The 23,610-nt window shown below is 39.9% G+C and overlaps 2 protein-coding genes across 2 annotated transcripts; both read right to left on the reverse strand.

Moving 5' to 3' along the window:
* Window positions 1–4,381: 4,381 nt before the first annotated feature.
* LOC140117659 (keratin, type II cytoskeletal 7-like) lies at window positions 4,382–10,994 on the reverse strand. The gene is made up of 9 exons (XM_072134590.1): window positions 10,506–10,994; window positions 9,910–10,127; window positions 9,067–9,127; window positions 8,280–8,375; window positions 7,993–8,157; window positions 7,115–7,240; window positions 6,769–6,989; window positions 5,939–5,973; window positions 4,382–4,986 (listed from the first exon to the last, which is right to left on the reverse strand). Exons 1-9 carry the CDS (start codon window positions 10,917–10,919, stop codon window positions 4,826–4,828), a joined length of 1,497 nt encoding a protein of 498 aa, XP_071990691.1. The 5' UTR covers window positions 10,920–10,994; the 3' UTR covers window positions 4,382–4,825.
* Window positions 10,995–15,881: 4,887 nt separating this feature from the next.
* On the reverse strand, window positions 15,882–23,401 carry LOC140117657 (keratin, type II cytoskeletal cochleal-like). The gene is made up of 9 exons (XM_072134587.1): window positions 22,665–23,401; window positions 22,340–22,560; window positions 21,889–21,949; window positions 21,494–21,589; window positions 21,033–21,197; window positions 20,352–20,477; window positions 18,063–18,283; window positions 17,280–17,314; window positions 15,882–17,197 (listed from the first exon to the last, which is right to left on the reverse strand). The coding sequence occupies exons 1-9, from the start codon at window positions 23,292–23,294 to the stop codon at window positions 16,812–16,814; spliced, it is 1,941 nt and encodes a 646-aa protein (XP_071990688.1). The 5' UTR covers window positions 23,295–23,401; the 3' UTR covers window positions 15,882–16,811.
* Between the last annotated feature and the right edge of the window lie 209 nt (window positions 23,402–23,610).

The following is a 23,610-nucleotide window of genomic DNA, read 5'->3' on the forward strand; positions in this document are numbered from 1 at the left end:
CTCTTAGAGTACTTTTCCTCACCCCCCCCCCCTTCTCTTTGTTCTTGTTGACAATATTAATGTTGATTATATATCTGATACTATTCTCAAGTTATGTGCCCGTATAAGTCAAGGTACTCATTAGGCACTGAGAAGGTGCGTGACTTAGCTGTATCTTTGTCTTGCTCTTTAACATGGCTACAACTATAGTATGTAATTTTAATGTGTATTTGTTAAAAATATATTACTAAAAAGAGTTTTAAAACAAACAAATACTTTGATTAGGATGTCCCTAAATCTTACCTTTATTACCTTTATTGCCGGCTGCAAAAAATATTTTTATTTTGACACTTGTTTAAAAACCAATTACAAGTGAAAGCAATGGCTACACCCAATTCCGAGGATGTGAATGCGGAGGTCTGAATGTAAGGCAATGAAGGGAACCCTAGGCTTGATACATCTCTTAAATCATCCCCTACTGTAAGTATCTGAATCTGTATTTTGGTCGCTGCACTTAATTATCAAACTATCTAGTTCAAAGATCAAGAATAGCCCCTGGGTCACGACCAGTTTTTCCTGTTAGGCCAGTTTAAGATGCCATGTCGTCAGGCCTCTTGCCTTAGGGGGCAGCACCTGCAGGCAAGGACAGGGGTAGCATCACTGGCACAGTCATGCATTACAAAACAGAACATGCTGCTTGACAACAGTGCTAAGCACTTAATAATTTAATTGATTTAGAATTGATTTACAATATATTACAATTACCCTGCGTTGGGTCTACTAGCATCACTTCACATCAGATGTCAGTATGGAGGGAGAATTGTCAAGGAAAGGTCAATTTCTATAGTGGCCTCATACAACAGAGAGGCTAGGGTCACCTCTCTCCTGTTCAGTCTGTGAAATATTAACTATGAAATATGTTGACTATACTTTCAGGACTTAAGGGAGATTTACCGCCAATCTGATCATAGGGGTCCCACTACTGTAACCGCACCGATCATAAGAGTGGACAATCACGAAAACAAGGGTGTCTTTCTCACTAACTGATGGAGTGTCAAGTTAATTATGCCTCAATCCATTTAGTAGTAAGGGAGTGTTGGAAATTTCTGAGCACTTAGGCTACATTCACACAATGTATGCCCGCCGTACCGTAGTACGGCGGGCATACATCGGCGCTGCGGAGAGGAGCAGGGGATAAGCGCAGCTCACCACCGCCCCTCTCCATAGGAAGATACAGCGCACGGCGCCTATCACGGGAAAAGATAGGACATGTCCTATCTTTTCCCGGGCTACGGAGCGGTACAGAGCCCATAGGAGTGTATGGGGGACGTATATCGGCCGTATATACGTCGGCCGTATATACGTCCCCCATACATGTGTGTGAATGTAGCCTTAGCTGCGCAACAGAAAGTCATACAATGATATCAAACTGTAAAGAATACAGTAGTCATATCTCAGACATAGAACATTGTACATTTATCCCAAATTGAAAGGTTGTGCAATGAAATTTTGAATGACAAAATCATTAAAATCAGCTTTTTTGTGGTTGCAAGAGATTGCAGGTCACTACCATTGAATACAGATATACAAGTTATGGGGCACATGCTACCAAGTAACCATAGCTCAATTCTGGGGGCATCCCTTTCCATTACTGTGTTTTCTATGACATACCTAAATGACATGTAAAAAGATAATGTAATAGTATAACCCCCGTTGTAAGATAGTAATTGAGTTTATATCACGTCATCTGTTAAATCATCTATTTTTTGTTTAGCTGTTAGGCATAAATTGAGAAGCCGGTGACTTTTCCCCTTTAAAAGCAGAATCCCCTTGCAGCTATTTCTTCAATAACCTTTATATGACATGAAAAATGTCACAGCAAGTATGTGAATTTGCCTTGTATAGTAAAATGTTATCTACTCCAGACTAAGAAAAGGGCTTGGCTCAAATCAAGGGCTAAAGAATGCTGGAGGCTTCTTGGAAACAATATTATTCCCATAAACATAAAAATAAAGATTATATCATTACCATGCAAAAACAGGCATGAAAACATAAGTATCCTGTGTCCTAGGGGAGAAGTAGTCATTTCATTTTATATAATGTTTGAAAGAGCTTACAGTCTTAATCTCTGAAGTAAAAGGTGGAGGTCTGTGGCAAAAAGTTGATTAAATATCATCAGGCATATGCAGTTATAGGACCTTCGTAACATCATCAACAGTCCTTCTACTCAGAAGACTGTGAATATGTGTTTGGGGTCTGGAATTGATTTTTGGTGGGTCTGATATTACGTCTTTGTTTGGTGGGTGCTACATACTTAATTAAGTCTGGGTTCTGGATTTGTATGAGATGTCTCTGAAAAAAAGGTTTTCAAAATTGTGTCAACGCTCATTTGCATAATTTAAAAAATATTTTTTATTAAGAAGCTAAAAGAAGAGCAAATCCTGTCAGAGGGGGCACACACCAGCACACACCAGCATGTAAGTGTGGTCAACTATCCTTCATCCATACACTATGTGCACTATTTATGTATTATGTTTTTTATTTATTTATTGTTTTTTTACTGTAAATTTATGTTTTTTAATTTATTTTTTGTTTTTTGTACTGTACATTTATACAAGTGTTTGTAAATAGTTTTTATAATATAGATGTTGTCTGTTGTCAGATGTTTGATGCCAGTATGTGTGTGTGTGTGTGTGTAATGTGTTTCTAGACATATTTCTGTGTCTACATTTTGGAGTGCAAAATTTCTTTTGTATATGTACTAGACTTGAATAGTAATAATATTACTAACATACTATTATTTGTTGTATGTAAACAGTATTGTCAGGGTCACGGGTGCCCCTGCGACCCATATCCCGGGTCACAGGTGCACCCGTGTGCCCTACTGCTCCCACGGAGCCTGCCTGCACGTTGACTCATCTCTCCCGGCTCCAGCGGCGGCTACTCGCTCCCTGTGATCCAGCACATGCGTTCCCATCTCCTAGGGCACCTGCACACTGGCTCTGTAAGATTTAAAGGGCCAGCGCGCCGATAACTGGTGCTGGCTCGCCACCTGCCAAGATAATTCCTGCCTTTCCTGTGTCCCCTGCTAGATCGTTGTGCTTCTATGCCTAAGAGAAAGCTTTGTTCCATACCCTTTGCGATTATCCTGATTTCCCATTGTGACCTCCATTCCGTTCCTGACTCCAATTCCATGCTGCCTGTCCTTACCTACTACTACGTCCCCGACTCTGATCCCGTGCTGCCTTTCTCAATCTCCTGCCTGTCCCCGACCACGAGTTTGCCTGGAGATTCTGTACTATACCTGGCTGCCACCGCGGACAAAGTCGCGCCTGTGGAACAACCTTGTGGTATCAAGCAACCGCAACTCCAACCCGCTTTGCGGCGGGCTGTGGTGAAAACTGGTTACCGCATAGATTCCAGTCCCAGGTGTCAACTTATGTCATCGTCCGCGGTGGTCCAGAGGATCCACTACCTCCGATCCTGACAAGTATATTGTGTAATATAGTATCTCTATTTGTGTTAAAGGAAGCCTGTTACATCCAATTTAACCCCCTCATCCAAAACCTGCCTAAGTTTATCCAGCCAGAACCTTTTTATACATCTAAAACTCATGGCAGAATGTACTGTAAAACATAACGTATAAATCTTTATCTAAACCTCTCCTGTTGTGTTTGTAAATGGGTCCGATCGATGGAACTCTGCGCAGAACAGCTAATTCATGGGCTAGGTGTCTGGACACTCCTCTCCTTTGATGCACTTGGATGATACTTGGAGGAAGAGAGGCACCTGAGAGATCCTGAGAGACTGGAGTAGGTTAATCCAGAACTAAAGATGTTGTGACAGATCACAATTAAATATTTATCAAAGGATGAAGAATCCAGTTTTATGAGAGATGGGAGTCCAGTGGTAAATAAGAAAAATAAGAAAATTGAAAGGATATTATCAGAAGTAATGTGCAGTGGAGTAGGAATGGGAGGAAAAATGCAGGTGAAATGTGTCCTTGAGTGTGAATCCAAATTTCAAGTCTTAAGCTGCTACTATAAGTGAAACTATGTTTTGTCCCTGAGAGTTCTCCGGACACCAATACTATACAGTTGACCCCTCCCAGTAAAGCTCTATGGATGCTGCTAACATAAATTACTTAATCAGTCTTCTTGGTTTTCTTTAGGCCCCAATGTGACATCACTGTGGGGCATGACTCTGACGCTCTGTGTCATGACCCACAGTCATGTTGCACCTATAGATTACTGCCGCCTAGGTCTAAAGTACATTAATTAGTGGCATCTATATAGCTTCATAGTGGGAATAGCATTCAGGAGGAGTCCATTTGTAACTAGAAGTTCTTTGTAATTCCGATATACTTAATGCAGGTACTGCATGTATATACAAAAGACCAGACATGGTTTTTATGTGAGAGTCATGCTTTAATTCCATATTTGGAATGAAGAATGAGACCGGAAGTGAAATATTTTTTAGATCGAAAGCTCACAAACATCCCAAACCAACTCAAAAGAATTTATGCCATAAATGAGAAGTAGGCTGATAAGAACTTGAAATGTCTCTTTGTAATATGTATTGGCAGTATCTATTTACATGTTAGATTTTCTGGTTTTCTATAGAACATTCTAATATGATTCTATAAAATGTGTCTTACTAGTTATGGCAACCATTGACTATCTGTTACATAACCATCAAGGTGCATATATGTTATATGAGTTGTATTTTGTTTGCTGTTTTCTTCCTACTCCCCATTGATAGAACACACCACAGTCGCAGAACTATCTAGAGACAGGCTTCTAATGGTCATTCATTCATATGGCCAGTATTTCATATCCAGAATTCTTTAGGATGCTTGGTAGGCTCTCAGGCTTTCAGTTGTTGAGACGATCTGCACTGCACGCTTCTTTTCTTTCAAGCCACCGGAGAAGCTAGCAGATGAACTTGAAAAATTGCCTCCATAGCCAGAAGATAAACCTCCACCACCAGATGCAGAGTTCACAACAGCTGTAGGGAGAATTAATCCATTTTATTGTTTTCTTAACCTGCACATTATTACTCTTGTGTCTGACACAAAAAAACTGATCAACTGATCTACACAGTGGGTGAGATTTATCGCCATGTTGTCTGATTTCTTGTTTTACTTTCTGAGATTTTTTGTCGCAAAAGAGAATTTTGAAAGTTTTGAGACTTTGAGAGAAACTTGAAATGTATCTTTGTAACTTTTATTGCCAGTTTTAACTATTTTCATTTTCGATTTTATCTGATTTAATCTCAACCGAGTTTAAACTGGGACAACAAAAAGGCTCAAAAAAGTTATACCAAAAAATCAGACAAAGTGGTGATAACGAGAGTAACCTAACCTAACTAAGTTGTTCAAAGACAGTCTAATTTCTAGGACCATAAATGATCGGCTATAGTGTAGAGTATTGGGCCATAGGGGAAATTAAGAAGTGCACAATGTCTCATTAAATCAATGGGTCATGTGAAGCGTCTTAGAGACTCTTTTTGGAGACAATGTTCACTATGTATAATAGTGAGGGGACCCCCAAATATGAAACTCTACCTATAAACACAGATTTATAATTCAGCAGGCGTCAATTGCCAGTTTTGGATTGTGTTTGTCGCTTATTTTTTGTATTTTTTATATGAGATTTACCATAGTTGGTTATGGAACTTGGTTGTAATTTACACTTTTTGGTATATTTTTGGATTGGACAAAGTTTGACATTTTTGTGCAATACAACAGGGACCATCTCAAACCCTCAATGATACATTATGATTCCATTTTCTCTACACACAGCTCACATCTTTGTGAGCTTGACAAATATTCAATATACATAAGAAATGAGTAATTTATTATTTGCAGTATTTCAATATGTACAATACAATGAACTTGTTCTTGGTTTCTACCTATGTGCATAGGATATAAAATACAACATGGAGAGGTAATACTTACAGACATTGACTTGATTAGTAATTTCTCCAGAAATTCTGTGGAAAAGATAGAAATTGTAAATGTTTTTATAATGATAATCTACAGTTATAATTATCATTACCTACTTTTGCTCAGGGTATTATAAATCAGGGTACATTCATACATATAGGGGCACATTTACTAAGGGCTCCGCACCTATTTTCTGACGCCCTTTGCAAGTTTTTTAGGTGTAAACTGCTTTCACAGGTAATGAAGAAGTGTCCGCGCCACTGTCGTGTCGCACGCGACCATTTTGTGGTGCAGCTGCAATTGGCATCATGTCACACAAATTAGGGGGCGTTCCAGTGCTCAGTCGGACCGTGCGCTGGATCTAACATGCAAAGTTGGTGAACTCAGGCCAGTGCGTGGAAGCGACAGATTCATGATTTCTGGCGCATGTTCTTAATTAATCTGTCGCACCCAGCATTATACATGGGCAGAGTGCTTTTAGTGAAGTTTCTTTTTTAGTAAATGTGCCCCATAGACACATTTATTAATGGCTCTGTGCCTGTTTTCAAACTGCTTGAACAAGTATTTATGAAGTGTTTGCACCAATATCGTGTCATGGCTGCTCCCCATAACACAATTCTGTGTATCTAAAGGGGTGTTCCAGTGTTTATGTGCACTGGACACCACATCTATGTTGGCATGTCTGATATAATTGTGGTAAACTGAGTGCACCAGAAAAAAAAAATGGTACACCCAGCTTATGCACTTTGGGCACCCACATGGTGCACCAGATTAATGAACTCTCTAGTGAGGCAAACTGCACGTTAATGTTGGCCATAGACTATTTCCAGAAGATGACTTACCTGCCCTCTTCTCCCTCTAGCAGTGCCCTGTAAGTGGCAATTTCCACATCCAAGGACAGCTTGACGTTCAGGAGCTCCTGGTATTCTTTGAGCAGACGGGCCATCTCTTGTTTCAGTTTTTGCAGTGCACTTTCCATCTCAGCCTGCTTACGCCTGGCATCACTCACAGCCCGATCGCCACGTTCTTCAGATTCAGCAATGGATAGTTCAAGTTTGGCAATCTAGAAAAGGCATTTAGAGTTAGAGAAAATTTCACGCTTATTCTTTATATAAAGCATTGGTCAAGATAGCAAAAAGTGGAAAGACAAACAAGATTAAGTTTGACAGAGATTTAAATTTATGTTACCTGTTTTTTAATATTTTCAATTTCAGCTCTTAGTCTCTGTATTGCTCTATTAAGTTCTGAGATCTCATTCTTGGTGTTCTTCAGCTCATCTCCCTGTTTTCCTGCTGCATTTTGCAACTGCTGGACCTGTTTCCAAAAAGATTGTGATTTATAGAATATAATAAAATACAGGTTTTTTATCTTTAGGGTAGGCCATCAGTATCCAATGAACTATTCTTAGGCCGTGAATGTTACCTATTATGGTTGCATAGCCCTGTTACTCCTTACTATAGGTATATTGGCTTGAGCTGCCATACCATGTGCAATGCACATGTATGAATATACCGTAAATATATGCTATTGTACGGTGATAAAGGGATAATAAGGGTGATACTGTATCCCAAAAAGATATATGTTTTTTTTTAATTTTTAAAATAGCCTAGTGGCCTCAGTGATAAGAGGTAACCTCCTGGATTCCTGAAAGAGTTAGCAGGAGAAACAACCTCCCCATTTACCCGCCACCAATCCTTCACATAAAATTCAGTGACACAGTGGCATTAGACCCATCCAGGGCACCTAAATGCTCATCAAGGAGGAGCTGCAAAGTTGGTGGTCATAAAAAGGGGACACTGCCTGGAAATATTTGCAGCTACTGCCTGAACACATTTTGTAGGAGTATGTACAGGATTGAGAGATAAAAGGGGAGAGGCCACAAAAAGATGCCCGGAAATGGGTACCTAACAATGACTATGTGCAAATGTGTGCTTAGTCATATCACAACCAAGTCATGATATGATTGAAATACAACATCAATATATATTGAAAAAATCCAAATTATAAATCATAGGAGTCTTCATCTTCAGTCTTCTGTCTTCAGTAGTGTAAGGGCATTTTCTTACCTTGCTCTTGTAGGCATCTTCAGCTTCAGCTCTGCTCTTGGCAACCAGGTCCTCATATTGAGCCTTCACCTCAGCGATGATGTCATCAAGGTTGAGGGATCGATTATTATCCATTGATAGAATGACCGATGTATCCGACACTTGTTGTTTAAGTTCACCAAGTTCCTGAAAATTACAGAAAAAGGAGTAAAGCAATAATTGCATTTCATTGTCACATTCATCTTGCCAGTTACAGTACTTGTATTATTCCATAGTTATCGCTCTACCGTTATGGTTCTTATGGTTACCTGTTCATACAGAGCTCTCAGGAAGGCAATTTGTTCGTTCAGTGCATTCAGTTTGGTTTCATTTTCCACCTTGTTTATATAGGCGGCATCAACATCCTAGGGATAAGGAGAAATGGAAATATATGTAAAATAGAAAAAACAGATGCGTAAATTTAAGATAAAAATCTTGGCTCCCAAATATTGTAATGCACGCTTTATAATTTATTTGTACTTTCTTAAGTTTTGTCTTTGTCATTGTTAAGGTCTCCCAAACAAATGGAAATTATTTCAATGTAGGTCATAAAAATCTTATAGAATCATAATGTATACTGTTGAAAAAAGACACTTGTCCATCAAGTTCAACAATACATTTGATTAACACCAATGCAAGTTATTAATACTATTGGGGGGATTTGTCGTCAGAGCTTGCTGTTAACCCCACCCGTCCTGGGGCAATTCTACTCTGGTTAGGCCCTGTCTGGTACAGAATTGTGCTATAACCTTTGACGCTATAGTAATTGCACAGGTATGGGGTACGAACAACAGGAATTGCCCCCTCCATGCCCCTCCACACCCTCTGGCCAGGAATTGCGACTATCCAAGGCTTGTACACCAGAAAACTGCAACTGATGATTTCCCCTAGATTATTATTTTTTATATGGTCAGGTCATTGCCCAGTAACAAATACTAAGTTAGCAAACCTGCAGTTGTAGGGGAAAAGCTAGTCACCAAAAATGCTGTAAAAGGGTACATGTGAATCCCAAGCCACAATCTTAACCATCTAATTGGCTTGGCACAATATTCTTACCTTTTTGAGGACTACAAATTCACTTTCAGCAGCAGCTCTGTTATTAATTTCTTCTTCATACCTGGTTAGAAATAAGTTTTATCAGTTGCTTTAAATAGTGATCGGCAGCGTTTATTATTATGACATATAAACAGTAACATGCAGATAATGCCAATATGAGTTCTTATGTGATAAAGTTGGCTATTGGCATTGAAAGTGAAAGGCTGAACCAAAAATATTAAATGGGGTCTTCCCCAATTACTGGTGTCAGTGGAGATCAGAATTGGATTGGATATTATTTCCTAATCCTGTTTTCTTGGAGTGATCTGCATTGTCTGATCTCCAAGAAAAATGGATCAGAAGTTGCAAACTTCCTCTCTATCCATATGTTTGGTAAGCTGAGAATTAGGAAGTTTTATTGATGTTGGGCTTAGCAAATTCAGTTCCACTGTGTATAGCCAGGGCAAGGGTATAAGAAACTTTCTCTCCTCTTTCATTTAGTACACATCATTACTCAGCCGAGTATGCATGTGTATGGGGGATTAGCCCAGACAGCTGTTCAGTTGACAGCTATACAACTATGCATAAGCTTAATAAGATATCAGATTCCATGAAACTGTATTTGGATAGGAGAGGGAGGAGTGAGCCAAATAATCTAGGTCTCCTCCCACCAACAATTTTGGAGATAGACCCTGCACACACAAAAACAGCTGGATAGTTAAGATTACAAACAATGTAATTACTCCAAAACCATCTAGACAGTATACTAGTATAATAGACTACAAATGTATGCAAAGTTAGTTGACAGTAAAGGGACAAGTTTATTACAACCTTAAGCTCCTTGAAGGTGTTTTATGTACTTACCTACGTTTAAACTCCATGACACGGTCTTGCTCATTGTTGAACTCTGACTCAAGACGCCCTTTCTGTCCCTGTATTCCATCTAGCTGTTTCTTCAATACATTAATATACTCATTAAAGAGAGGCTCGATATTACTCCTTGCTGTTGATTGCCCACTTTGTTGTTGCAGCAGCTTCCATTTGGTCTCAAGAACTTTATTCTGCTGCTCAAGGAATCTAACCTATTCCAAGATAAGTAGAAACATAACATAAATGGCTTATATACAATAAGTCTGTATATAATATATTGCAATATACTAGATCACCTTAACACATGCACAAACACAAGCACAGAAAACATGTATTTTCTACATACTGATATGCAGGCAAAGTGCCAGGCCCCGACTAAAATGTATGGCTTATAGTACTAGTCTAAATGACACCTTATGGCCCACTCCTTTTGGGGCCAGTTGCATTGGCACCCTTTGCACCCCCTCATGTTAGTCCCCATGTATAGAAAATTTAAACAATATTATTCCATAAAATTACCAATCTGTTAAACTTGAAGAGATCATAACAAGGACATAAAAAAATGAAGTGAAATGTGTTAAATATCATACCTTGTCAATGAAAGATGCAAACTTGTTGTTCAGAGTCTTAATTTTTTCTCTTTCTTCTTTCTTGATAACTGAAATGTTCGGGTCAATATCTAAGGAGAGTGGAGCTAGGAGGCTTTGGTTGATTGTCACATTTACAATGCCAGGAGATTGTACGGCGGCTGCAGAACCACCAAATCCTCTGCTTGCTCCTAAGTTGCCATATCCAAAACCAGAACTGGATATCTTACTACCACCACCCAGGTTAAGAAGACTTCTGCTGCCAAAGCCACTGCTAGATGAAGAACGGACACCTGCACCTCCACGTTGAACAGAAGAGCTGATATTGATCCTACTGCTGCTGCCTCCTACAGAACTTGAGCTAAAGCCTTTGGAAGATGCTACATTGGAGCTTGAAAAACGTTGACTCTTTTTCATTGTAGATGCAGGTACTTCACTACAACAGAGAAGCTGAGAAAGAGACAAGTTCAGCAGGTGAACAAGTGTAGAGTGTTTACTTCTCTATTATTTATATCTTAGAAAAAAATCTGGGCTTGGTCACTTTTTGAGACAGATCAATTTACATTTGGGCCTTTGCCCTCTAGAAAAATGTTGTTTTCAAACTTGCTAAAATACTTGAAAGCAGGTATGTGGTTTTGCTTAAAGGCGTCAAAATTAATGCTACTATAAACTTACATAATTTGGAGTCTGAAGAAAATCATAAAAACAATTGCTGATGATAGTGACAAATGTCTCCTTTTGTAGTTTTTCCTGTTTTAAGACTGCACATAAAACAATATTCTAACCGATGCACCAATGGGATTCTTCATACCAGACATTGTTCTGGGAGCATCGGTGTCTGAGTTGTTAAAAATAGTCGGATATTGATCAGAGTAGACTTCCCTTTGCCTGGGGCAATAACACTTTGCTGACTTGGCCCAGTATTAGAATACCCAGGCCAAGCCAGAGATGCCCATAGCACATGCCACACCCGCTACAATAAAATCATTGACAATTCTCAGAGGTAGTGGTTTATTAATGTGTGTCGCACTTATAGGGGCACATTTATCATACGCAGGCTGTTCTCAGGCCTCCTGATAAATCCAGAGGTGGTTGTGCTGCATTGTTCCAATATGGTAGATCTACGCCAGGTTGGGCCTGGTGCAGATTTGCAATATAGAGAGCAGCACGGTGGCCCAGAGGTTAGCACTACAGCCTGGGAACCTGGATTCAAGTCCCAACCGTGTCAACATCTGCAAAGAGTTTGTATGTTCTCTCTGTGTTTGCATGGGTTTCCTCTGGATTCTCCGGTTTCCTTCCACACTATAAAACATACTGGTAAGTTTATTAGATTGTGAGGCAGGCATTTAATTGGCAAACTCTGTGAAGCGCTGTGTAATCTGTGTACGCTATATGAAGAAAGGAATTATTTAGTCTGCATCTGTTGTACGTAGGACAGGAACACCACACACAGGCGCACTCCACTACCACCTGCATCCCACTAGCACGGCCAGGAATTGTGCCTATTTTAGACATAATGATCAATTTTTTGTCTACATCAAATTCATCTTTTATATTAAGACTGTTCCACCGAAATTTATTATAATTACCCTAAAGCGTATTAAATCCCACAACAAGAATAGACATTTGTGACAATGACAAAATTTTGCTAAGTATTTTTTTGGTAAAAAAACATTACTATCACGACACATGTTACTATGAACTCCTCAGTGACATAGCTGCAGGGGTTGCTGACATTGTTGTCACGCCCAAAAATGCCAAAGGGCTCTGCAAAAATGAGAACTATTGTAATATACCTAGACATCAGAGTTATGGGCATATATATACGTATATATATATATACATATAGGTTGTCATGATGGCTCAGATCCAACTTTGAATATAAAGAATGATTTATGGTTCTTAATGTTGTTGAAAGTATGATAATATCTGATAAGAAGAAAGCATATTTCAAGGTAATTACCAGAGGTTTGTTAGATGGAAGCCTGAAGGAGTGGTAGAAAAGTATGTGTAGGATTTATCGAATATGATTTAAAAAAAAAATAAAACTCTCTCACAAGTATTTCACAGAGCCACATAAAATAACTGGCCAGATGGTCAACATTTATTTTATGGATGGGATTGTTACCAAGACACAACTCATTACAAAAGATATTTACTAATATTTGAGCTTTTGAACCTATAGTTTTAGTAAACTTCTGATTTGTCACGTTGACCTGTCTCAAGTTTTGACCAGTGTAAGTGAAACCAAAGGGCTGAGCACTTCTACCTCTACTTGTTGTAGCTTAGGGTCCTAGGACCAGTATCCATAGTTTTTGGTGACGTAAATGTAAAGGTCAGCAAATTGTGACATTTAAAGACCAATCGCTGGAGTTCACTGAAAGTGCATTGTCCGACGATAATGCACTGTGCTGCGATTCACTAACATTGTGCGCCGGATATCCTGCATGTGTCACTTCCCCGCTCATGTCCGACAGAGTTCACCATCTTTTTAGTGGTGCATGTAAGTGCTAGGGCTTGTGACACAATTCAAATTTTAAATCCTGTGCTTAGTCCAAATCAGCTGGATCGTCCAACGGCACGCCCCCTAAATTGTGTCGCATAACCAACGATGTGCCAAAAAAGGATTGTGTGCGCCAAAATCTCAGCGCAGGCACTTGTTACATACCTGTGCAAGCTGTGTAATCCCCGAAAAAGGCGCACAGTCCAACAAAAGTGAGCAGCGCAACCCTTAGTAAATGAGCCCCATTGTATCTAAAGTTACAATGCAACATGATTGGTGGTCACAGGTTGTAAATTGTAATGTGTAGATGTATGGGACTCGACCACTGTAAACATTAAGACTACGACTTGTCTTTAACTACAAAGAAAGTTTTTTTTTTAAAATAAGTCTAGAAAGTTCTTAGTAGCAGAGATGTTGGGACTATTTATCTTAAAAACTTGTAAGTTTTATTATATTTGCATTTTACCCCTTAATGACGTGTGACGTATTAGTACATCGCAAGTCCATTAAAGTTGTATGGAAAGGGCATATGGTGCAAGCACTGACCGTGGGTGTTAACTCTTTCATTGCCACTGACAAAGCCATTGGGGCAGTCTAGACACCAAGGCGCATGGACACAGGCATATTGGCTTTGATTATATTTGATTATAGCTCCTGTAACATTATAAGGGAGCATCAATCAGTTGCCATGATAGCCTGTAATCTTTATAAGACTCCAGGACTTGTCCTTGCTGCAGATTTATAACGGTATGTCAGTGGCAATAGCAGTTTCGCAGTAGTATTTTAGTATATGGTAGGATCAATCAGATAACCTAGGGTTAAAGTACCCCAGGGGGTCTAAAAAGAAAATAATTTAAAAAACCCCAAAATTTAAATCACCCCTTCTCCCTAAGACTGATATAAAAGTAAAGAAATAAAATCATAAACAGGTGAAGTATCAAATGTCCCAATAATCAAAATATAACAACAGTAATTCCCACTGTTGAACCTTTAAATAGAAAATAGCACCCATACAGTATACAGCCAGCCCCCATGTAGTATACAGCCTGCCCCCATGTAGTCTACAACCAGCCCCCATGTAGTATATAGCAAGCCAGCCCCCAGTAGTATACAGCCAGCCCCCATGTAGTATACAGCCAGCCCACAGTAGTATACAGCCAGCCTCCAGTAGTATACAGCCAGCCCCCAGTAGTATATAGCCTGTCCCCCATGTAGATACAGCCTGCCCCCATGTAGTATACAGCCAGCCCCCAGTAGTATACAGCCAGCCTCCAGTAGTATACAGCCAGCCCCCAGTAGTATGCAGCCTGCCCCCGTGTAGTATACAGCCTGCCCCCATGTAGTATACAGTCAGCCCCCAGTAGTATACAGCCTGCCCCCATGTAGTATACAGCCTGCCCTCAAACAGTATACAGCCAGCCCCCAGTAGTATACAGCCAGCCCCCAGTAGTATACAGCCAGCCCCCATGTAGTATACAGCCTTCCCCATGTAGTATAGAGCCTGCCCCCAGTAGTATACAGCCAGCCCCCAGTAGTATACAGCCAGACCCCATGCAGTATACAGCCTGCCCCCATGTAGTATACAGCCTGCCCCCGCAGTTTGCCAAACAGAAAAAAACGTAATACTCACCCTCCGGTGTCCCCGATGTTCATTGCGGCTCCCGGCGGCTCCCGATCCCCGACGCGGCTCCTGACGGCTTCTTCTATCTTCTATAGCCAGCAGAGTCGCGTCCATTCGATCTGATGGCCGTCGCACACTATGCGACGTCATCAGTGTCGCTGTCGCCGCTGATGACGTCGCATAGTGTGCGACGGTCGGCAGATCACATGGACGCGACTCTGCCGGCTAGAGAAGATAGAAGATAGAAGAGGAGACATGGGGAGCAGCGGGGAGCCGCGATGGGGATCGGGAGCCGCCGGGAGCCGCGAGGAACATCAGGGACACCGGGGGGGTGAGTATTACATTTTTTTTTTTTTAATTGACTCGTATATAAGCCGAGGTGAGGTTTTTCAGCACATTTTTTTGTTTACACGAGTATATACAGTAATTCTTGTAATATGTTTTGTCTAGTCCTCTTGCGACTTTTAGGCCCTAAGAAAAGTTATTAGTATTATATTGGTTGGGGTGAGACACATGGACCGAGCACTGATTGGCTGTTCTAGACTGCCTTGGGCAGGAGATGGAGCTAAAATGAGACGGCTCCATCCCAAGCATAGTAGCTGTTCTGGGGAACTGCAGTTATGTACCCATTCAAGTGAATAGGACCTAATCTACAAAGCAACATCTATACTAATTGGATGTGTTTAACAAAAATCTTATTAGTAGAAAGCGGTGCAACCCTGTGCAGTATTAAAATAATTAGTATAGTTGGATATAATACTTCAGTAGTACAGGAGAAACCCAGAATTTGTCCATTTTCATTCTACTTTTTCTTTTACTCAATGGTGAACAGGGGTCAGTGGGCAAGTTGGTTTGGGGAAGAAGTTTTTGAATAAATTGGGTATTAGGGACTTGCTTTTTTTGTTGTAACAGGGTATAGACAAGCACTTGGCACATTCTGTTGTATCTGATCCGTACTATATATAGGTTAGAAAGGTTGGGTTGCTTAAGAAAAAAGTAAAGCCTTCGGGGAAGAAAAGGTAATTGCATAGTGAGGCAATCCTCAGCGTTGTATAGTACTGTAGTATTAAGGGGGTCTGAATTTACTGCATTGATATTATCGTATGTCAAATATCAAGGTCTAGCCCCTACATTATTGGGAATAGGGTATTAGGTAAAGTTTGGGGGTGAAGGAAGCGCTTTTAGGCATCAGCGACCGGATGCTCGCTGTCATTCTGATTTAATTATCGAAAATGAATAAAAGTCCAAACACTCCTTGTGTAGTATCATATTTGCAATTTATTAGACAAACAATACAGCTTGATAGAAGTGTAACAATAAACCCAAATGGATTGATGTTATCTCAGGGCCAGCATGTGTAAAAATAGTACAGTGATGAAAGCATAAAGTGCAATATACAAAACATAGCATGCATAGAGTATTGCTTAGAACAAGACATACAGTATTTATCATGCCTTCTTTGGCCATATATTCTTCTAGAAGTTTCTTTTTCATTGAATATTTTTGCTCCATATGTATACAGGACCAAGCAGTTTATTTCATGGGCTCATTAAACAGCTTTACAAAAAACCTGATATGTGTGAATACAATTAATCCCAATCTCTTTCTCTAACCATCGGTTAGATTGGTGGTCACTGAGGATATTCCTTCCCTGACTATAAAATATGATCTCTTCAGGCCACAGGACTGACCACCACCTTCACAAAGAAGAGAGAAAACCTACATAAGGTTAAGCACCACCATGCCAGGATCTTTACGTTTGGAGTGCAGCTACCCTTAAGAGTTTTTGTAGTCTGTAGTCATACAATACTGCTTATGGCGTTTCTATTACAGTATAGCTTTCCATAAACAAACATTTTTTTATTAAAGTTCTTTTGCCTCCAAATGTCTGAAATATCTGAAATATAGAGTAACCTTGTATGACTGGTGGAGATCCTTGTGCATGAATTTGTGTGGAAAGCGTGTGTGTGTGGGGTAGTGGTAGGGCTACAAGTAGTAGCTTTCATATTGGAAGACATAACATTGGTTGTCCAGTTCATAGCTGGTTACATTGAAATGTCATAATCATGGAATAACTGAACTGTATTGTCTGCTTGACATATTAGTTTTAATGAGGTGAGGCATGTAGGAGAGACGGATATAACCTAGCAGATAGAAAAGAAACTTTGGGGGAGTAAACATCAGCTTAATTCATTTTTCTGGTTGATGAAGAAGAGGATGTTTTGGAGACTATAGTCATGCCTTGTCTGCTTGTAGAGCTAAAGCCACCCCCATAATCTCCTCCACCTCCTCCACCTCCCATAGAATATCCTCCTCCACCAAAGCTACCACCAGCTCCATAATCCATTCCTCCTCCTCCTCCGTATCCACCGGCTCCACCTCCAAATCCTCCACCTCCAAATCCTCCACTTCCTCCTCCACCAGCTCCATATGAACCTCCTCCAAATCCACCACCACCAACTGTATAACCGCCACCTCCAGAACCGAATCCACCTCCTCCGGCTCCAAATCCACCGCCTGCTCCCCCTCCTCCTCCTCCAATGCTGTAAGAAGTGGAGCCACTGACCACAGCTGCAAGAAAGGGGCTTATATTAGAAATGAATTGTTATAAATTTCACCAAAAGTATCAATAAAATAATTGTGGTTTACTTACAGATGTTGACTGGATTAATAATCTCTCCTGCCATCCTGTGATTTAAAACAGAAAGAAAAAATAAGTACTATGTACTATGAATAGGAATGAAATTAAAAATACATTCAGTTCATATATTAGGGGTTGTTTATCAGGGCTTCTGCGTCAGAACACTGGTGTAGCACTGGTGTAATTGCAAATGCTAGCATAGCGCTAGCACTGGCGAATTATTTTCCCCTTTCTGCCACCTCCACACCAGGGGGTCGTGAATGGGCATGAAGGGGGTGTGGCTGACAGGAGAGGAACACCCGGCGCCGGGGGCCCAAGCCTCTTGATATATCCGGTTGCACCGGAGGGCCGGCGGGGATATCATATGTCTTTATTCACCAATAAAGGCAGATACTTACTCCTCTTCCATTACATGTTGTCAAGTTGTTAACAGAGACTGGAAGAAACCTTTTCCTTTCTGTATGAGACACATGCATTCTCGGCCAACCTGGGCGTTCTTGTACATTTGTGAGGTTTCTTTTAAAACCGGCTTAATGTATTTCATTGTGTAACATAACTTTCTCACTATGAGCAGTTACTCTAATGTTTTTGTCATTGAGCATAGGCCCAATTCATGGGATTTTTAGATAACAACCAAGCATACATCATGTTTCATTAAAAAAAAACTCTCATGGTGGCATGGTTTGGAAGTGGTATAACGGAGAAGTTGTGTAACAAGACTCCAACATATCACATTTGTAGATTTCTATTTATTTTATGTAATAATGAAGGATAAAATGTAAGTCTATGACATACCTGCTCTCTTCTCCTTCCAGGAGACATTTGTAGGTGGCGATCTCAACATCCAGGGCCAGTTTCACATTCATCAGCTCCTGATATTCACGCAACTGCTTGGCCAAATCTTCCTTTGCCTTTTTGAGGGCTACTTGCAGTTCCTCAAGTTTCTTTTGAGCATCTCTAACATGAAGTTCACCACGTTCTTCAGCCTCTGTGATCTGGGATTGCAGATTAGCAATCTAAAAATCAAGAAAAAAATAGTAAAAGGATGTATGTCATCACTGCTAAAGGCTGATTGCTGCCAGTACAACTAAAGGTAGACATGGATTTCATATATTCGTGTAAATGTGGTATTTGGAAATAGTTATTACTATTATTTCTTGTCTCCTAACAGAATAAGTCTCAGATTTGCTCCTAATATAAGCAAAATTAAAATGTTTTATTTGCATATGGTATACCTTATTGGAAATAGCTGCTCCTATGCAATCTCTCCGCTAAGCTTCCTCCAATTCGTATTTACCTCCCATGTTTTAGACAAATAATTTATGGAATGTGTTGCTGATTTGCTGATCCTGTCCAGTCAGAAACTCAGCTGCAGTGGTCTAAGATTCAGCTCTTACCTCATTCTTGGTTCTGCTACCACCCAGCCCCCCCCCCCCCTCAGCTCTGCCTCTTCAGATAAAAATGGATATAAGGCACATGAGACTTAGTACAGGGATTCTTCAAAGAGTATTTAACTAATGCTCCATAAGAAATACTAATATATAAGCCTGGTAACTTTACTAAACAAAAGCATTTAGAAAACAACTTAGTAGACTTATAGAATAATGAAATATATTATTCCAAGTTGCACTTCTAGGAGTAGAACGTGCTGAAGAAAGGATGCACCATCCATTATGCGAGTTGAGGCTCTTGCCTCAGTCTGTATCAGGGGTACAGGCACCTGATATAAAGCTCTTCACAACCAATCTCAGCACAGGTATAGGACACAACATGGAGGACCCACTTACTAGAAAAATACCTGGATATATAACTACTGGATGGGGTGGACGAGGATGCCGCTCTAGAGCTTGCCTCAGGCGGTAGAGAGGAAATTCAAGCACACAAATTGAGTAGATTGACAATTAATGCTATTATTGTGGCCCAAATACATGTGATGTATCTATTTGCTCTAAGTCTTTGTCACTAGAGAGTCACTGTCCAGCAGCACCCTGTGTTTGACAAAGACTTAGCCCAAGTGGAAACGTCATATATATTTGAGCATTACCGGGAAAAGTACTCAATTGGTGTGCTTGGATTTTTTCTGTAGAGAGTAGACTTGCAGACTTTTCAAGACTGACTGTCATGTCTGTATTGTTGAAGAGAGAAAGGAAGGCAGACAAGAAGAGACCAAATTGTGTTTATAGGGTAGTATTGTTAAAGTAGAATATGGTGGTATTCAAGATATACGATTGGAGGCTCACCAGATACGGTTGTGCTGAATTAGGCACAACACTATTTGTCGCTTGTTAAGGTCTGGTGAGGGTATCTTTTGCTGCTGCCTTAAGGCAGTCGTTGTCGAGATGCGGTTGTTAGGATGGTATGAATCGAAATCTAGTGGAGTGCGCACACAGTGAATCGGAAGCTTCACGTCGTAAGGTTTGGTGAAACATTTATATGATATCTCAGGTCACATTTATCAAGTGAAATGAGATTTCAGCGTAGAAAATCCCAAAACATGACCTCATCTCCCACGCTACAGTCTCATTTCACTTGATAAAGGAGTTTATATGACTCCGAAATGTGTTGTGACCCGAGAAATCAAATAAACGTTTCACCAAACCTTACAACGTGAAGCTTCCGATTCACTGTGTGCGCTCTCCCTGACAGTCCCCCACACACTCCACCAGATGTCTGTATTGTGACCTTAACCTTAAATTGAATTGACACTAAATGTAGACAATTCCATTTTATGATTCACTTGATGTTTACAATCTCTTTGTATGAAAGGTCTAATATTTTATTGAAAATGATTTGTCAACTGAGACAAAAAAGTCTCAAAAAGGGAGTACAATAAACCAGACAATGAGAGGATAAACCCCTCTTATAATGTTCTTGTTTGTACTTTAAAGTAAGCAACACATACATTAACAGTCTTGTCTTTTTTTAATGTCAACTTATTGAGGGCTGAAGAAAAACTAAAGTTGAGGATTGAAACCACACCCAGGTAAGTTTACCCATAAACATGATACCAGTGGAGTATGTTGACACATATTCCATATTCATTCCTTTCGTGACAAGGACTTTTTATGTGACTACCAATTTTACCTGTTTCTTCACGCTTTCGATTTCAGCCTTGAGTCTCTGAATCATGCGGTTGAGTTCTGAGATCTCACTCTTGCTGCTCTTGAGATTGCTACCATGCTGACCTGCTGTTTCCTGCAGTTGCTGAAACTATAGAAGAACATAAAGACAGTGCATTAGTCCTTACATAGGTTATAAAGTTAACATTTGTTCCACATGGTGTAGTGCATTAGTAGGTAATGCTAAGGTATCAACATCTACAATGATATTAGTTGAAATATAATAAGTCAGCCACATTTTTAAATTGCAGACTTGGTGCATTAAACTGTATGACCTGCTAAATAAATTACCCAAAATTGCACTGAAAAATGGTTTCAACATCTGTAAAGGGAAATCTGGATTGGAAATGAAGGTTGTTCTATCGAAGGGGTGTTGTTTGGAGAGGTTCAATATGGCCACACCCAGTTCAAGCAGATTCACTTTTGGCCGGTTGCACACAATCGTGGTCAATCCATGAAAAGCATGGCTTGGCATTTTTTAATTGAACCCACTGAGGTCATGTGCATCCAGCTACAGATGGTGAAGCCCTGAATCAAACTGTATTGTCTATCAATTTATAAAAGTTCTGATTTCGCAGTCCCCACTACTGCAGAATGAAATATGACATCTTAGTATCAGAGATTTTAAACTTATCAGTGTACTTACCTTCATAGCATATGCAGCCTCAGCCTCAGCTCTGCTTTTCTGTGCAATCTCTTCATACTGAGCCTTAACCTCGGCAATAAGGCCATTAAGATCTAGCATTCTATTGTTGTCCATAGAAAGGATGACTGAGGTGTCAGAGATCTGGCCTTGAAGATCTCTCAATTCCTGAAATTTAAATACAACATTTTAGGTTTAATCAAAAAGAAAAAAATGCTAAATTATTGTGCATTAAGTAGATGGAACTCGTAGTCTAGTCTTAAGCCCACTATCTAGTTAATGACCTACATTTTTTAAAATATAATTATAAATTCCTAAAAAAAATGTATTTAACATGAAAACATCTTAGATACAAGATAATATAATTTTCTACTCTTTAAGAAATATTTGTGTAATACATTCTATCACCTTAGATTCTACATCCTTAGACATCATGTGATAGGATTATCATAGGAGGACCTTACCGCTTCATAAAGTGTTCTTAGGAAATTGATCTCATCAGACAACAGATCTACTTTGATCTCCAGCTCCACCTTGTTCATGTATGCAGCATCCACATCCTAGAAACAATTCAATGAATGCACAATGAATAGACCACATGACACCCATAAAATCGTTAGTGGCTTAAAGGCAACTGTCCTACTTTGTCCTACTTTGTCCTACTTGGCCAAATTTTCAATCAAAGAATAACAATGTACTTATGATTTTGACAATGTGGTACAAAATAGGATCCCAAGATCGTGGAAAATTATTAGTTTTGTAAACACTAGATTATACAGTGACCTGTTCCGGAATGACATAATTATAATAATGTAAGATTTCCCTTTATAGAACATGCATTAGGAGTGACAATACTCACCTTCTTCAGGATGACAAATTCATTTTCGGCAGTTGTTCGCTTGTTGATCTCCTCCTCATATCTACCAGAAAATAAGACGAAACACTTAATGTGCTACACAATATGTATGCTGTGCTTACCTCTCCTTATATTAGTTGCCAATGTAGTTTAAAACAATATAAAGGTTACTATGAACATTGCTTATGTGAATTAAATAGTAATACCGCCACATTCTAGAAACATAACATATGATTTTTCTTAACTATGTAATCTTAAGGACTTGGATTTAGGAAGATTCATGGTGTAACAAATATTGGCAAATATCCACTTTACTAGGCCTACAATCACTTACTGTAAGTAAGCATATTTTCATGGAACAACCGTCCCAATATTCAAAATCTATCTGCCATAAAAGTTTACTAGGGTGGGATCAGATTACATTATTGACCATATGAAATGAGATGAATCATACTTGTTTTTGTAGTCTTCCACAAGATCTTGCATATTTCTCAATTCTGCATCCAGACGAGATCTGTCATTATTTAATGAGTCAAGTTGTCTCCTCAGGTTGCTGATGTAAGATTCAAATAGTGGTTCAATGTTGCTTCTTTTAGTTCCACCCTTTGTGCCTTGTTCTTGTAAGAAATTCCACTTTGTCTGTAGAACTTGGTTTTGTTGCTCAAGGAATCTGACCTAAAATATGTGACATACAGTGAGCACACTACTATAGGAGAACATCCATATACCATACAGTAAATACAAAGTCAATGGTCTATAAATTAGTCAAATCACATTACCTTATCAATGAAGGTGGCAAATTTATTGTTGAGGGTCTTAATTTGCTCCCTTTCTTCAGTTCTCACTTTTTGAATATTTGGGTCAATTTCCAAATTAAGAGGTGTTAGCAGGCTCTGGTTGATGGTTACTTGTTGAATTCCACCAGGTGGGCACACAGGAAAGTTTGGACCTCCAAAACCAGCATCTGGATAGCCTCCTCCAGGTACACCAAATCCTCCCATTCCACCACCAAATCCACCACCACCAAATCCACCACCCATTCCTCCACCAAAACCTCCTCCTCCTCCAGCTCCTCCACCAAAGCCTACACCTAAACCACCACCACCACCTCCAATACCTAATCCATAGCCACCACCACCACGGGAACTAGCACTAATAGATATTCTTTTATTTCCCCCAAGGGAATAACAGCTTCTAGAGCCAAAGCCACCAGAACGTCCAAAACCAGCACCACTACCACCTCCACCTCCTCCCCCTCCACCACCTCCTCCTCTAGCCACAGAAACTGAACTAAAGCTGCTTCTTACTGCACCACCACCACCTCCTCCACCACCACCACCAAGAGAGGAAGCTGTGAAGCTCCTACCACCTGATATAGACTTGCTACCAAATGACTGGCTCCTACTCATTTTGGAAAATTTTGAGATAAAGAAAAATGTAAGAAATGACTAAGCTAATCCACAAAAGCAGGAGTCAGAGGGAAGGAGTCAGAACCCCTCTGTGAAGATAGGTCGTTGTCCTACCTTTTATATCATCTAATTATGGGCTTGGCTGCCTAGGGAATCAGAAAATCAATTTACTGTAATCATGGGCTTGGCAGGTTTGGCATGCCTGGCAGCACATCTTTTATTTTAGCTGCTTATTGGATTGATAAATTGGGACACACCTCTAAATGAACAGCGAAAAAAATTCTATGAGATATTACTTCATTTAGCTCAGGGGTTA

The sequence above is a fragment of the Engystomops pustulosus genome, chromosome 2 (genome assembly GCF_040894005.1).
Source record: "Engystomops pustulosus chromosome 2, aEngPut4.maternal, whole genome shotgun sequence".
Classification (NCBI taxonomy): Eukaryota; Metazoa; Chordata; class Amphibia; order Anura; family Leptodactylidae; genus Engystomops; species Engystomops pustulosus.

Bases quoted from the DNA above. Each gene is read 5' to 3' on its own strand.
- LOC140117659 (XM_072134590.1), bottom strand. From the start codon at position 10,919: ATGAAAAAGAGTCAACGTTTTTCAAGCTCCAATGTAGCATCTTCCAAA. The intron at 8,376-9,066 runs GTAAGAATATTG...CCTTATCCCTAG, and splicing joins AATTTGTAGTCCTCAAAAAG to GATGTTGATGCCGCCTATAT. The intron at 8,158-8,279 runs GTAACCATAAGA...TGTAATTTTCAG, and splicing joins TGAGAGCTCTGTATGAACAG to GAACTTGGTGAACTTAAACA.
- LOC140117657 (XM_072134587.1), bottom strand. From the start codon at position 23,294: ATGAGTAGGAGCCAGTCATTTGGTAGCAAGTCTATATCAGGTGGTAGG. The intron at 18,284-20,351 runs GTAAAATTGGTA...CTTGATTTTTAG, and splicing joins TCGAAAGCGTGAAGAAACAG to ATTGCTAATCTGCAATCCCA. The intron at 17,198-17,279 runs GTAAGTAAACCA...CCTTTCTTGCAG, and splicing joins TATTAATCCAGTCAACATCT to CTGTGGTCAGTGGCTCCACT.